This window comes from Pinus tabuliformis, chromosome 6, assembly GCF_031772625.1.
Source record: "Pinus tabuliformis cultivar Carrire ecotype Pingquan chromosome 6, CPIR1, whole genome shotgun sequence".
Taxonomy (NCBI): Eukaryota; Viridiplantae; Streptophyta; class Pinopsida; order Pinales; family Pinaceae; genus Pinus; species Pinus tabuliformis.
In genome coordinates this window covers 1,599,388,380-1,599,401,285 of record NC_142292.1, presented here as the reverse complement: position 1 = coordinate 1,599,401,285, position 12,906 = coordinate 1,599,388,380, and the positions used below count along the sequence as shown (strand labels likewise).

Here is a 12,906-nt window from a genome sequence, read left to right as displayed (position 1 = left end):
TCGCTCCATTATATCGATAGTAGCAGAGATGGGTTGGAAGATCCACCAGATGGATGTGAAGACCGCATTTCTCAATGGCTTCATACAGGAGGAGGTGTACATTGAGCAGCCACAGGGCTTTGAGGTGCATGGGAAGGAGTCCCATGTGTGCAGACTGAAGAAGGCCCTTTATGGCCTGAAGCAAGCTCCCAGAGCTTGGTACTCTAGGATAGATACATATTTGCAGGGGATGGGTTTCACAAAGAGTGAGGCAGATCCGAACCTTTACTTTATTGTGATTGGTGAGGAGCCTCTCATTCTGGTGCTGTATGTGGATGACTTGATCATTACAGGTGCAGAGAGACTCATAGAGCACTGCAAGAGAGATCTTGCGACGGAGTTTGAGATGAAGGACATCGGCTTGATGCATTACTTTTTGGGTTTGGAAGTGTGGCAGGAGGAGGGGCATTTCTTCCCGGTGCAGGGGAAGTATATTGTGGACATCCTTAGCAGATTCCACATGGAGGATTGTAGACCCATGTCGACACCAATGATCACCAACTGGAAGAAGCTTCATGCTTCGGATTCCGAGTTGGTGGATCCCACATTGTACAGGCAGCTGATTGGTTCCTTGATGTATTTGGTCAACACTAGACCAGATATCTGTTTTGCAGTCAACACGATGAGTCAGTTTATGTGTGAGCCTAGGAAGGTTCACTGGGTGGCTGCAAAACACATTTTGTGGTACTTGCAGGGGACAGTGGATTATGGTCTGGACTACAGGCAGGGAGATGGAGTGAGATTGGCAGGATACACTGATTCTGATTGGGCAGGTTGTGCTTCTGATAAGAAGAGCACTTCAGGGTGCTGTTTTGGGTTGGGTTCAGCAGTAGTGTCATGGTTCAGCCGGAAGCAGTAGTCAGTAGCACTGAGTTCAGCGGAAGCAGAGTATATGGCAGCCAGTCTAGCTAGTTGTGAGGCTATCTGGCTTCGCAAGATGTTGTTTGGCTTATTTGGTCAGCCGTTGAGACCTTCAGTGATTTACTGTGATAATCAGAGTTGCATTAAACTCACGGAGAATCCAGTATTTCATGACAGGTCAAAGCATATCGGGATCAAATATCATTTCATCAGAGACTATGTTCAGAAGGGAGTTGTGAAGCTTGAGTATATTTCCACTGATGAGCAGGTTGCAGATATCCTTACCAAAGCCTTACCACGGGGCAAGCATGTCTACTTCAAAGACAAGATGGGTGTGGTGAGGAACACCTTCCTCGGTAAGAGGGAGTGTTGAAATTTGGTACCGGAGGATAGGTGGTTCCCTTAGGCTTTGATCTTTGGCCTAGGGAAAAGTGTCCAAAAGAATTTAATTTTTCTCCTAAAGTGACTTTATAATTTTATAAAGTTAAATCTAATTTAAAAGTGACTTTAAGTGATAAAGTTACTAAGTCTAATTTTAAAGTGACTTTTACAAAGTCAATGAAAAATTAGAAAGGAAAAGTGACTTTGGAAATAAATGACTAAGTGGGTCTTTATTAAAATGGGGTGAATTAAAAAATAAAAAGTGAGATTTAAATGAGCATTTAATCTCAGCCATTGATCTAAATCTATTTCAGCCATTGGATTTAGAGATCACCCAAAAGTCACTTGGGTCACCCAAAAGTCATTTGGAGTTATATTAAGGGAGGAAAATGAGGAAAAGATCACATTCGATTAAATTATTTCATGAGCAGATTGGGAGAAGGAGAGCAAGAGAGCAAGAGAGATTTCTGAGCAGGGAAGAGAAGGAGACAACAGCTTGGCACACATTCCAAGGCAGCAGTTGAGCAAATTTGTATAGCTGATTCAGTACACAGTGAAATGCAGATTTTGGCACGATTTTCGAAGAGTGGTTTGCACAAAAATCGAGGAGCAGTTTGCTGATTTTTCTGCACGCAAAACGAGGGCCATACAACAACATTTAATGCTGAAAGTGGGCACGAAAATCGAGGAGACCGTACAACATTTATTGTTGTCCTGTTTGCTGTAATTTCCAGTTTGTTGTGAAGCATGGGAAAAGAGATAAGTTGTAAATTTGCTTGCTGATTTTTTTGCTGAAAATTTCTCACTGTAAAAGGCAATTTTCAGAAATAAAGAAGAGCTCTCAAACTGGTTTTCCCCAAGAGTTGTAGGGGGTTTTTCCAGGGTCACATTGACCAAAAATCTCAGTGTTTAAATGTGTTTTAATGGCTGTTTATTACTGCTGATTTTTATTTCTGCAATTTCTAGCATTCTGTAAAATTTCCAGAATTTGTGTTTTCAGCGAATTTTTTTTTTTTTCAGCTTGTTAAATGTATGGTTATGGGAAAGGGCATTTAACTATATGGGAGAAATAAGGAGAAACTGAAAACCGGGGTGGGAAAACAAAAATTTCTACAGAATCATGAAAATTAAATTAAAATTTCTATATTTTGGGCATCATGTAGGCTCAAAAAAGGACAAGTCAGCCCTACCATGAAAGGGTGTGTCCCTTGATCAAAATTCAACCCATTCGACTTGTATATATATATGATGTGACACGTCACTTTGATCATTCATCATTGCATCATCTCTTATCTCTCTAGGTAGTCACACATGTAACAAAAGAAGGACGAGTTTATCTGTTGTTTGACTGAGCCATTTGATTGGGCATTGATTGCAGAATTATGCCATAGTTGACTTGGTCCATTCACCTGAAAAGCCAAAAGGAGTTGGATGGTCATGTGGATTTGACCAAGGGTGAATGGACCAGGGAAATTTCAAATTGGATAGATCTTCTCTTGAAGAGCCAGAAGGACTTGGCTTTGTCATATTGATTTGAGCAAAGAAGATAGATGGAATTCACCTGAGAAGCCATAAAGAACCCTAGCTAGGCCATTTGGCAAGGGATGAATGGTCCAGGGGCAGATCCTCTCTTGAGTCCATGGACTTTCGCTGGGTTATGCTAATTTGACCAAAGGAGATTGATACATTTATCTAAGGAGCCATAAAGGACTTTGGTTGGGCCATGTTGATTTTGCCAGGGGTAAATGGCTCAGGATAGTCACATTGCATACTCTAGGATGCAGTGATTTATAGAGATGCATCAACATATCAAGCTTATGAACTCTTCTTATGAAGGAAAAAAATTAGCTAAGGGGAAATTTGTTGCAGCCAAGGAGAATACCTCCCTCGCTAAGAAGTAGTGTTGATTTTTGTGTAGCATTGGGAGGTATTCCCACATGCCAAGAGGCAGCCACACATGTAACAAAAGAAGGATGAGTTTATCTGCTGTTTGACCGAGCCATTTGACTGGGCATTGACTGCAAAATTAGGCCACAATTGCCCACAGAATTAGGCCGTAGTTGATCACAATTTGACCATACTTTGACCACATGGCCAAGTTGAATGCAAGACCTGTTTTTTACCAGACTGAAGTTTGACCAGAGTTGACTGGTTTTGACCAGGACTATATTGTTGCTAATTTTACCAAGTTTGGTTGGTATTTTGAGTTGGTTATTGGCACAAATTTCTAGACAAGTTGAATTTGTAAACCTTGTTGAAGAATAATTTCTCCTAGAAGAAAAGTTGCTAGGTTTTCTCCCAAGTTTGGGTTTCCCAGGGTAAACTTGTTGCCTCTAATGCGCAGGGCTATCTTTCTCTGATCTTTACTGTTTCCGTTGCATTTACTATTGATATTTTTTGAAGTGTAATTGCTATTAATGGCATGAGAATATTGTGTGGAAATCATTAGGAAGTAATTATCTAGCAGAAAATTGTATTCTACTATGAATCTTGTAAAAAATTCAACATTGGCTTCACTAGGAGTTAGACTAGACAAAGGAGTTGAGAATTGAGTGACAATGACTCAACTCGAGACTCGTCCCCAAGGCCTCACCAAGTGGATCAAATATTTTCTCCACATAATCCTAGGTGTGGATTAGGATGCAATTGACTCTAAAGGCCATTTAGAGCTTCATCGTTTATATAACAGCCTAGATCCATATTAACTCTAGATCTATCAAGTGTTGAGAGGGATTAAGCATTAAATCCTTGAAGATGTAAATAAATTCAATGTTAAGATGGATCAAGGCTGGTTTATTTATTTGTATATTTTTTGTTGTTGTCACATATGTACATACTTTATGTGACAACCTCTCCCCCATACCTTATGTGACAACCTCTCCTCCATATTGGGCTGTAAAGTGCCTCTTCACATGATTACATCTTAGAACTTTAATTTTATGTGCCTTTGAAGTAGAGTTTATGCATTTCAATGTGTTTTTACTTATTTTCACCCTTAGTTGAAATGTAGATCATCATACTTGCATACTTGTTGCCTAATTGTTCATATTTACATTGATATGGATAAACACACACACATTATATATTTGAACATTTTATGTATTTTATAATTTTATGAAGATGACTCTAAGTTGAAGCCTGAAGGTGAGTAATGATTTGTCTCCTAGTAGAAGGTTTCTTCACATCTGAGTCTGATCTGGCCATATCTTGGCCATTGGCAGACATTTGAATGAAATAAAATTCGTGCCCTGCTCTCTGCTTGTCTTGGGTATGCCTGTCACCCTATGACGATGTTGAGATGGTCATTTTTGGAACCCTAACCTATTCCAACCATTAAAATCACATATAAAATTCGTGCCCTGCTCTCTGCTCGTCTTGGGTATGCCTGTCACCCTATGGTGATGTTGAGATGGCCATTTTTGGAACCCTAACCTATTAGGTTTGGTGAGGTTTGTAGTTGGATTTCCTGCCTGGCAAGGCATTTGAGGCTGAAGGCCTTGCATGCTGAAGGTCATTCGTATGTGATATAGCCGTATGGAAAAAAAATTAAAAATTAAGTTGGTTTTTTAAAACTTGATAGTAATATTCCAACTGAAATGAATATACTAACTCCCTGGTCCCCTAATGAAGTATTTTAACCCTATCAAAATCAGATACTAATGTTTAAAATTGTGGTATTTTACCCTTGCTGAAATCAGATGCTAATGATTAAAATTCAGATTGAACCCTTCCAATTACCACTTAACATAGTAACAAAGGGGAGGCTGATTTCAAGATCAATTCGATGACATGGTTTTCAGTCCCAATCTGGGGTTCCCAAACTGTCTTCTATCATCAATACTATTGTTACCATGTGACAGCATTTTTCTGCTGCCTGCATGCTACTTTGATCATTATGGTGCTGCCGAACATTCTTGTGACAGGAAGATGGATAATGAAATCCTCTGTTCAAGCAGAGCACACGTGAGGCTTTTCATTTAGCATTTATAGATATCAAGTGTCGGAAAAGGTTGTAGTAGATTCATGTAACTAAAGTGTGGTGTTCTAATATTCCTCTTTGAATACGGAGAATAATTGTTTGAAACTGTGATATTCAATGAAAATGTATTCTAGATTCTTTCATCATCATGTACCTGCTCACCATTACAAGAAAAGTCCTCGTTTATTCCAAGGAAAACTTTGTGGGGAAACCCAAGGGATGTCTCCCCCATTCGTGGATGGCATCCCTAGTAAATCTGTCCCTTTTATGATAGGTAAATCATCTATATTTTCTTATTTTTTGTTTTTAATTGTATAATAGTGGAATATTTTGTTGATAATGTCTTTGACATCATTTGCTGCATTTACTGTTTAGGTCTTATATAACTAACATGTCAAATGGAATACAGTGCCATTTTGCTATTTGTTGGTAATCAGTTCTCAAGCCTCACTCTTCTAATTTGCAGGCAAACCCTCCTCAGTTGCATTCAAATCTTTTGTATATCCAGCAATACAGGCGACAGTCTCGGCTAGTCTCTGAAGCTGCATACTTCTTTACTAATTTGGTATCTGCGGAGTCCTTCATTAAAAATATGGATGCCAAGTCTCTTTCAATGGACGAAAAAGAATTTGAAAAGAGCATGCAAACAGCAAAGTTGCTTTTAAATGGTACTACAAGTCATGTCAACTATCCTGCAAATCATTCTTCCGCAGAAGCAGTACAATTCATGTCGGAATCTACTATACCAAAGATGCAAGTACACAAATTACATCAAAAGGAAGGAAATGAAGAACTCCAACCTCTAGGTGAATATCAAGCTAGTAGAATGTCGGCAAAACAACCTCCAGTATCTATTGGAAAGATGGACCAGAGTAATGAAGCATATGCCAAGGACAGTTCAGAAGCAAGTAGAATGTCAGTACAAAAACTAGAAGAGAAAGAAGCTGCTGCAGTGTTACATGCAGCTCATACTGGTCAATTAATTCGAGAATATCCCTTCTTGTATGCAAGTGCTGGGGATTTGAGGGTGGAAGATGTTGAAACATTGCTTATTGCTTACAAAGAACTTGTACTAAAATATGTCTCACTTTCAAAAGCAGTAGAGAGTTCATCATCACATAAGGGCCAGTTTGCATTTAAAGGTGATGTACAGTCAAGGAAGGCTGACTTAGATGTCTCCAAGAAAGAAAGAGATCAGAATGATCAGAAAACCATGTCAGCACCTACTTTGTCTACAATGAATGAAGGTAGTGGAGGGTCAGACATCAAGCATTATAGTCAGGAATTGTTAAAAAATATTGATGAAGATGGCCTTCAATTGGGTATGGAATCGGATCATTCAGAGAGTCAATTTCTCTCCAGTGATCCAAGAGATATGAATGGTGAAGTTCCTGCATCTGACAGAATAAAAACAATAGTTATGGAAGTTACTGCTCTTTTGAATGAAGGTGGTTCTGGAGTTGATCATGGCACAGAAAATAAAAGTGCTGGGGATGCAGTGTCAGTATCAGATTCTGACAATGTATTGCCAACTGTAGGCGAACAATCGTCTATAACTTCTGCAGAAATGACACTCTCTGAAGTAGCTTCATCAAATGACAAGGGCAATGAAGGTCTGTAAAATGTATGCATTTTTGGTGTATTCATATCTGGTGGTATGTTATAAACTGAATTATATTTAGCTTTTTGACAGTTGTATTTTAGGGAGCCTTTCTTATGTTCTGTTAAATATATCCGGCTAATGGCAGCTTACTGTTCCTTTCGTCAAAGCTGTTCGAGCATGGTATTTTATGTATACAAATGAGTTGCATGCTTAATATTTGCAGACAATATCTTAATTGGATGGCACATTGAAAACATCTTAATTCGGTCAAGAACATTGAAAAAATCTGAAAAAATGAAACCATCCTGGAGGAGAGTTCCAAGTTCCATCCCAGCTGTTGTTCAAAAATTGCATTTTGCTTCGCTCTTGTAGCTCAAGTGTCTGTTGTATAACAGTGGCCTGTGTTTAATGAATCTTTGACCTATATTTCACTAAAAAAGGTTTCTGTGTGACAACATTTGCAAACTAATGAATTGAAATTTCTGCAGTAGATTGCCATATAACTGTTTACTTCCTGACAGAGACACGGAATGGTCTTTAGATTCCTTACTAAAGGAGATATCTCGAACTTTCCTTAATTTTGATGAAATGTGCTGAAAACTGAGTTTAAAAGCTAATTGTTTTTAATCTCTTTTGATTTTTGTCACTTCATTTGTATGTCCTCAGCTCTATAGGCATTTGCTACCTTCAGGATGGAAAGAAATTGGGCCACAATAAAAAACCTGTTGTTTCCCTTGTTTATTTTACTATTCGAGTTTGATTCATTCATAATACTATGAGGTTGGATTTGGTCTTCTCCCATTCACCGCTGTGAAACACCTTTCATTTGAATAACACTCGGAAGAAACTTGCTTCAGGTCAATCTGTCTGCTCTCTCCTGTCCGCTTCCTGATTCTGGGATAAGAGGAACACGGTAAGAAATGTTCGTTTCACTGATGTGAAACACCTTTCATTTGAATAACACTAGGAAGAAACTGTCTTCAGGTCGATCTGTCTGCTCTCTCCAGTCCACTTCCTGATTCTGGGATAAGAGGAACATGGTTAGAAATTTTAATTTTAACTGCTACACTTTTAGCGGGTTGACCAAGCAGAGAGACCCTGCGCGGCCCCCCCCCCTCCACTGCCACGAAATGTGACTATTGGAACTATTTCCATTAGTTCCTTGAATCATACAGACAGGCATTTGAATAGGCTAGGCCGGAGCCTCTAACCCTTCATAGGCAGGGGATATTGTAGTGGGGCATGCCCAAACTATGTGGCTAGGGTGGTTTTGTCTATCTACTAGTGCAGCCATATAAAATTTATATGGCTGGTAAATGCCAATAAACATCAATCCAGGATAGAAATCAAAACACTTCACACCTCACATTGACAACATTTAAAAAACATAAAAATGAACCAAATTACAACATTAATTATTATTATTATTAATTATAAAAAGAAAAAATATACGAGTTAAACATATATACATTTAAAAAAAGATGTAACAAGATTCTTAACCAAGGAGATTTACCCATTTTTTACCATTGATATTCTTAACTTGTAAATAGGCTTTGTTATAGTACCATGGGCAGATACTATGACGTATCAATACCACATACCCAGAAAACCATAACTCATTTCACAAGCAAAATATTTTATATATTTTATTTTAATTTAATTTTGTAACCTTTTTCAAATTAAATTGAAAGAAAAAAGGACATAACGACCTTTGAGATAAATATCAACTCTATTCCATAGAGGTTAAATCTCTACTATCCACCTATTAATTGTTGATAATTAAATTAAAATTATGGAAGCCCTATTTCAAAATAGATGCCTATCAATGTTATAAATAGTTGGTGAATCATCCCATTCTGTTTTTGTAAAACTTGTGATACACAATATATATTTAAATCAATATGCAATTTGTAGACAGTGACTTAATGCCAAAATTATTGTTGTAATTGTTGCATGTTCTTATTCATAGAATCCACAACTTATTATATAGGTCGAAAACCAATGCAGCATGCAAATGAGCCATGCTGTGATTGTGTTGAGCTTGGTTGTAGTTGTGTTGAATGAATGTAAGATATTCAGTGCATATGATGTGTTGGAAATGATTGCACATGCACAACAGGGGAATACCAATCTATTCATAATTCGAGTCTACCCATCCATGGATGAAAGGATATCGACATGTCTAGCCTTGTGTTTAAGATTCTCCAAGGGGATTTCCAAGAGATGGGAATTTGTGATCTTTGTCTGATGCACTGGATCTGGGCAACCCAAAATTGACCCAGACATGTGAAGATAATAGTTTCCTTGTGTCCTACACTAAATCCAATCATCTTACAAGGTGTTAATATTACCACCTTTGGGAGCCAATGGACAACTGCAAAGATTGCATCATGGTTTTGGCATTTATTGTTGGAAGTTAAGTTAAAAAATCCATGGGGGAAAACTCCCGTGGGTGTGATGTTGAAGAGTGTAACTAGGTTCGGTCTTCATAGTGACATATGTAATTATGATTTTATGTAATTGATGTAAAGAAGAAAATAAAATTATTTGTAATGCTTGACTCATGGGTTTCATGATCAAGGAATTTTATTTTAGTTAAGGCTTCCATTGTGAGCCTTTAGGGTTGGTCATCAAGTCATAGAGTCTAGGGAGTCATTGTCATGTATTGAAGACATGTTACACATTGTAAAAAGTTATTTTCATTATGTCAATTACCCTCCAAAACCTTGTCACAAGCTCACCTTCAAGTTGGCCCAAGGAGGATTCTAGAAAAGGCATGTCACCCTATGCGCCTGTTCAAGACGGCTTATATTGATGAACGAAACACTATAAATAGGGCAGCTTGGCCTCCATTTGAGAACAAGAATTTCGATCAAGGTCTGAAGTAAGAAGCAAGTGCGAGAATCACACAAGAGAAGCTTCCATTCAAGCAAAGAAGAAGGGACTAGAAATCAAGTTGTTTTTGGATCTGTTTTAGGGCTATTATTTGTCACACATGCGAAGAGGAGAGGCATCATCTACTGCAGGAGAAGCCTAGAGTATCACTATCATCTCAAGGAACCAAATTAGGGAAGACGACAAGTCAAGGAGGAAGCCGAGTTGAAGTAAAATAAGTCTCCATCTAAAGTGAAGGAAACAAGGGCACATCTAAGTGGTGACACTTCCCACGTGCTGCAACTAGGGCTTCTGAAATAGGCCGAGAATTGCAAGAAGCCTAAATTTGAAGGGTGTCCGAGAAGGAGAGAGAAGTTAGCAGTTTGACAATCGTTGACTCAAAGAAGAAGAGGTTAAGCTAAGAAGCCTTGTGACTTGGTCTTGGAGAGATGAATAGGGCAAGGGTTTTGGTCTTGGTATTTGTCGTTTGAAGTCTATATAAGAAGAAGAATTTGTTTGGGTTTTCCTCTTAAGTAGGAGAGGTTTTGGCCGTCGCTCATTGCCTATATTCTGTCTTTTGTCTCTTTATTGTTTATGCTTTGGTAGTTTTTGATCAAGAAGAACACTATAATAATCTAAGTAAAGAAAAGATCATAATCTAAGGAAGTAAAAAGCATTCACAAGCAATGATCATTCAAGAGAAATCACCTAAACTTAATGCCCTAGATTTCTCAACATGTGAAGCAATGAGAACTGATGTGGATAGATCACTCTTCCTATTGGTTAATTTAGCTAATTTAACAATTGTGCAAGCAACACAACCCTTGATATAGTTATCCATAGATGATCAGAGGCCAATTGAGCCCTATATTTCTCAACATGTGAAGCCATGAGAACTGATGTGGATAGATCACTCTTCCTATTGGTTAATTTAGCTAATTTAATAATTGTGCAAGCAACACAACCCTTGATATAGTTATCCGTAGATGATTAGAGGCCAATTGAAGTATATTACAAGATTGCTAAGGTCTTTTGGATGTTGAAATGGCATGTTCCCTTGAATTATGTTCCCCAAGATGACTTTATCATGTTTTGATCTCGTTGGAACACGATTTCCTAGGAAATAGAGTAAGCTAATTCCAATGTAACCCTATCATGGTTTTCCTTGGAGAATATTAGATTGAATTAATGCAATCGGTGTACACCATACTAGGTTTATTAATCACGTGTCGGATCTCTTCATGTGTCGAAGATAGTAAAAAACAGAGATCATTTGGTGTCAGAACAAATAATCAGCTACACAATTAAATATTTATGTTTCATCCCTAGATGGAAATATCGGATGTATGTCATCCATTTCAACCAATGTGCACTCTGTAATATGTTTATATCTACATAATAAGAAAAGTCCTATGCTCAAAATGTATTATTGCCTCGACATGGTTTCACAATCTGAATAGTTATACAAATCCGTCATAATTTTAGGAATTTTTGATGACATAATTGAAGGATCCAAAGTGATTGGAAACCAGGTGCAACAACAAGTTCGAGTCATATTGAGGTTTAAATTTGGATTGAAAAAATACAAAATTATCATGGAAAACATGACTATGTCGACTTTGAGATTGGCCTATCAGTGTGCCACAACCACTACATAAAAATACAACTCTATTTGACCGAGGATGATTTGAGGACTTTCAACATATTTTTTTAAAAAGAAACTTTGAAGATAAATATAAAATCATAAATTTAGTTACATGTTTATCTGTTATTTTGCATATTCTCTTATAAACAGCCAATCAATTTTCTTGGTCATTGGGACCAACATTATAACTGCCTAGGGCCTCGTAAAAGTGGCAAACTCCTGTAGTTCCCTCAATGCCTTCTGTGTGCCTGTTTGCCATGGAACCTTCGAAGTCTACACAAACTTAATTGGGAGGACTGTTGAAAGAAGAGAATTTTAAGAGGGTCCAAAGTATTATATGCTCTTCAAAACAGATGTAGAGAAATAGAGTTATGGGATTGGAAAACGATTAAATTATTTTTTGGACTCCTAGTTTGTCTAGTGATGCTATATGAATGTGAATTGTGGGCTAACATCAGCCCTGTCTCAAAATGGAAACGAATTAAGAAAATCCAAAAACACTTGATCATGAGCAAGTTCAAAATAAAAAGTTTAGTACCTTATGAGATAATGCTGAGTGAAACAGGAACAACTCCCATTGAAGCAATTGCTATGGTGCGGCTCATAAGATATCTAAAAAGAACTGAGCAAAGGGGACTAAGTAGATGACCTAATGTTATCTTCAATGAAGGCGCATGAGTGAAAGAAAGAAAACATGGATGAAACAAAACTACACATGGATGCAAAAATGGAATATCTACCTCAATGCCTGTCCCACAAATAGCAAGGAGCTAAAGAATTTTGTTATGGAGAAGTTTCGTAAAGGGGTATGGGGAAAAGAGTTGGGTAGAAAGAAGAAGTACTACAATTTAACCCTACGTGTAATCTACAACAAAAAGAGTTCATTGGCGCTGGCATTCCATGGAAGGCAAAGGTTCTTATTGCTCAATTGAGAACCAACTCACATCAACTTCGTTGTGAAACAGGGCGGTGGAAAAATCCTAAAGAAGCTTGGGAAGAACGGGTGTGTACATTTTGCATGTCTTGGGCAGTGGAATCAGAAAAGCATTTAATTTTGGAATGTGATGCATTCAAAGACTTCAGAGAAAGTTATGGGAATATGTTAGCATTGGTTTCTTGGCATTGTCTCTTCAGCGAGGGGATTGCTGAAAGGTTGGGCCAACGCTTCATCAATTTGAATAAGAAAATGATTGAATTGCAAAAGATGAAAAATAGGGAACTAATCGTCCCATAAACTATTTTTAGTCTCGTAAACATTAAAATACCATTTCATAAAAAAAATGCTGAAATTGCTTAACAATAAACCCCGTTTCTCCACGCAGCGTATCACTCATCCTTGTCCAATCGGGCCAGGACTGGTCTCCAATTTAGTCAAATTAATCTACCGAAACTAAAACGTCGACAGAACTTTGAACAGAACATCCACAGAACGACCATTATGGCCAATTACGATGCTCGTCTTGTATGGCCGATTCGCGGCAAGAACTATGGGTTTGCGGGCTAAAATGAGGAAGCGAGTTAGAT

The 12,906-nt window shown here is 37.9% G+C and overlaps 1 protein-coding gene across 2 annotated transcripts in view; it reads left to right on the top strand.

Moving 5' to 3' along the window:
• LOC149264964 (vacuolar protein sorting-associated protein 9A-like) overlaps positions 1 to 7,119 on the top strand; it is a 242,215-nt gene extending 235,096 nt beyond the window's left edge. For both annotated transcript variants that reach the window (XM_089429043.1, XM_089429042.1), the window contains one exon: positions 5,727 to 7,119. In XM_089429043.1, the coding sequence (XP_089285169.1) occupies positions 5,727 to 6,881 (1,155 nt within the window). In that variant the 3' untranslated portion in view covers positions 6,882 to 7,119. The remainder of the gene's footprint in view (positions 1 to 5,726) is intronic.
• The last annotated feature ends 5,787 nt before the right edge of the window (positions 7,120 to 12,906 follow it).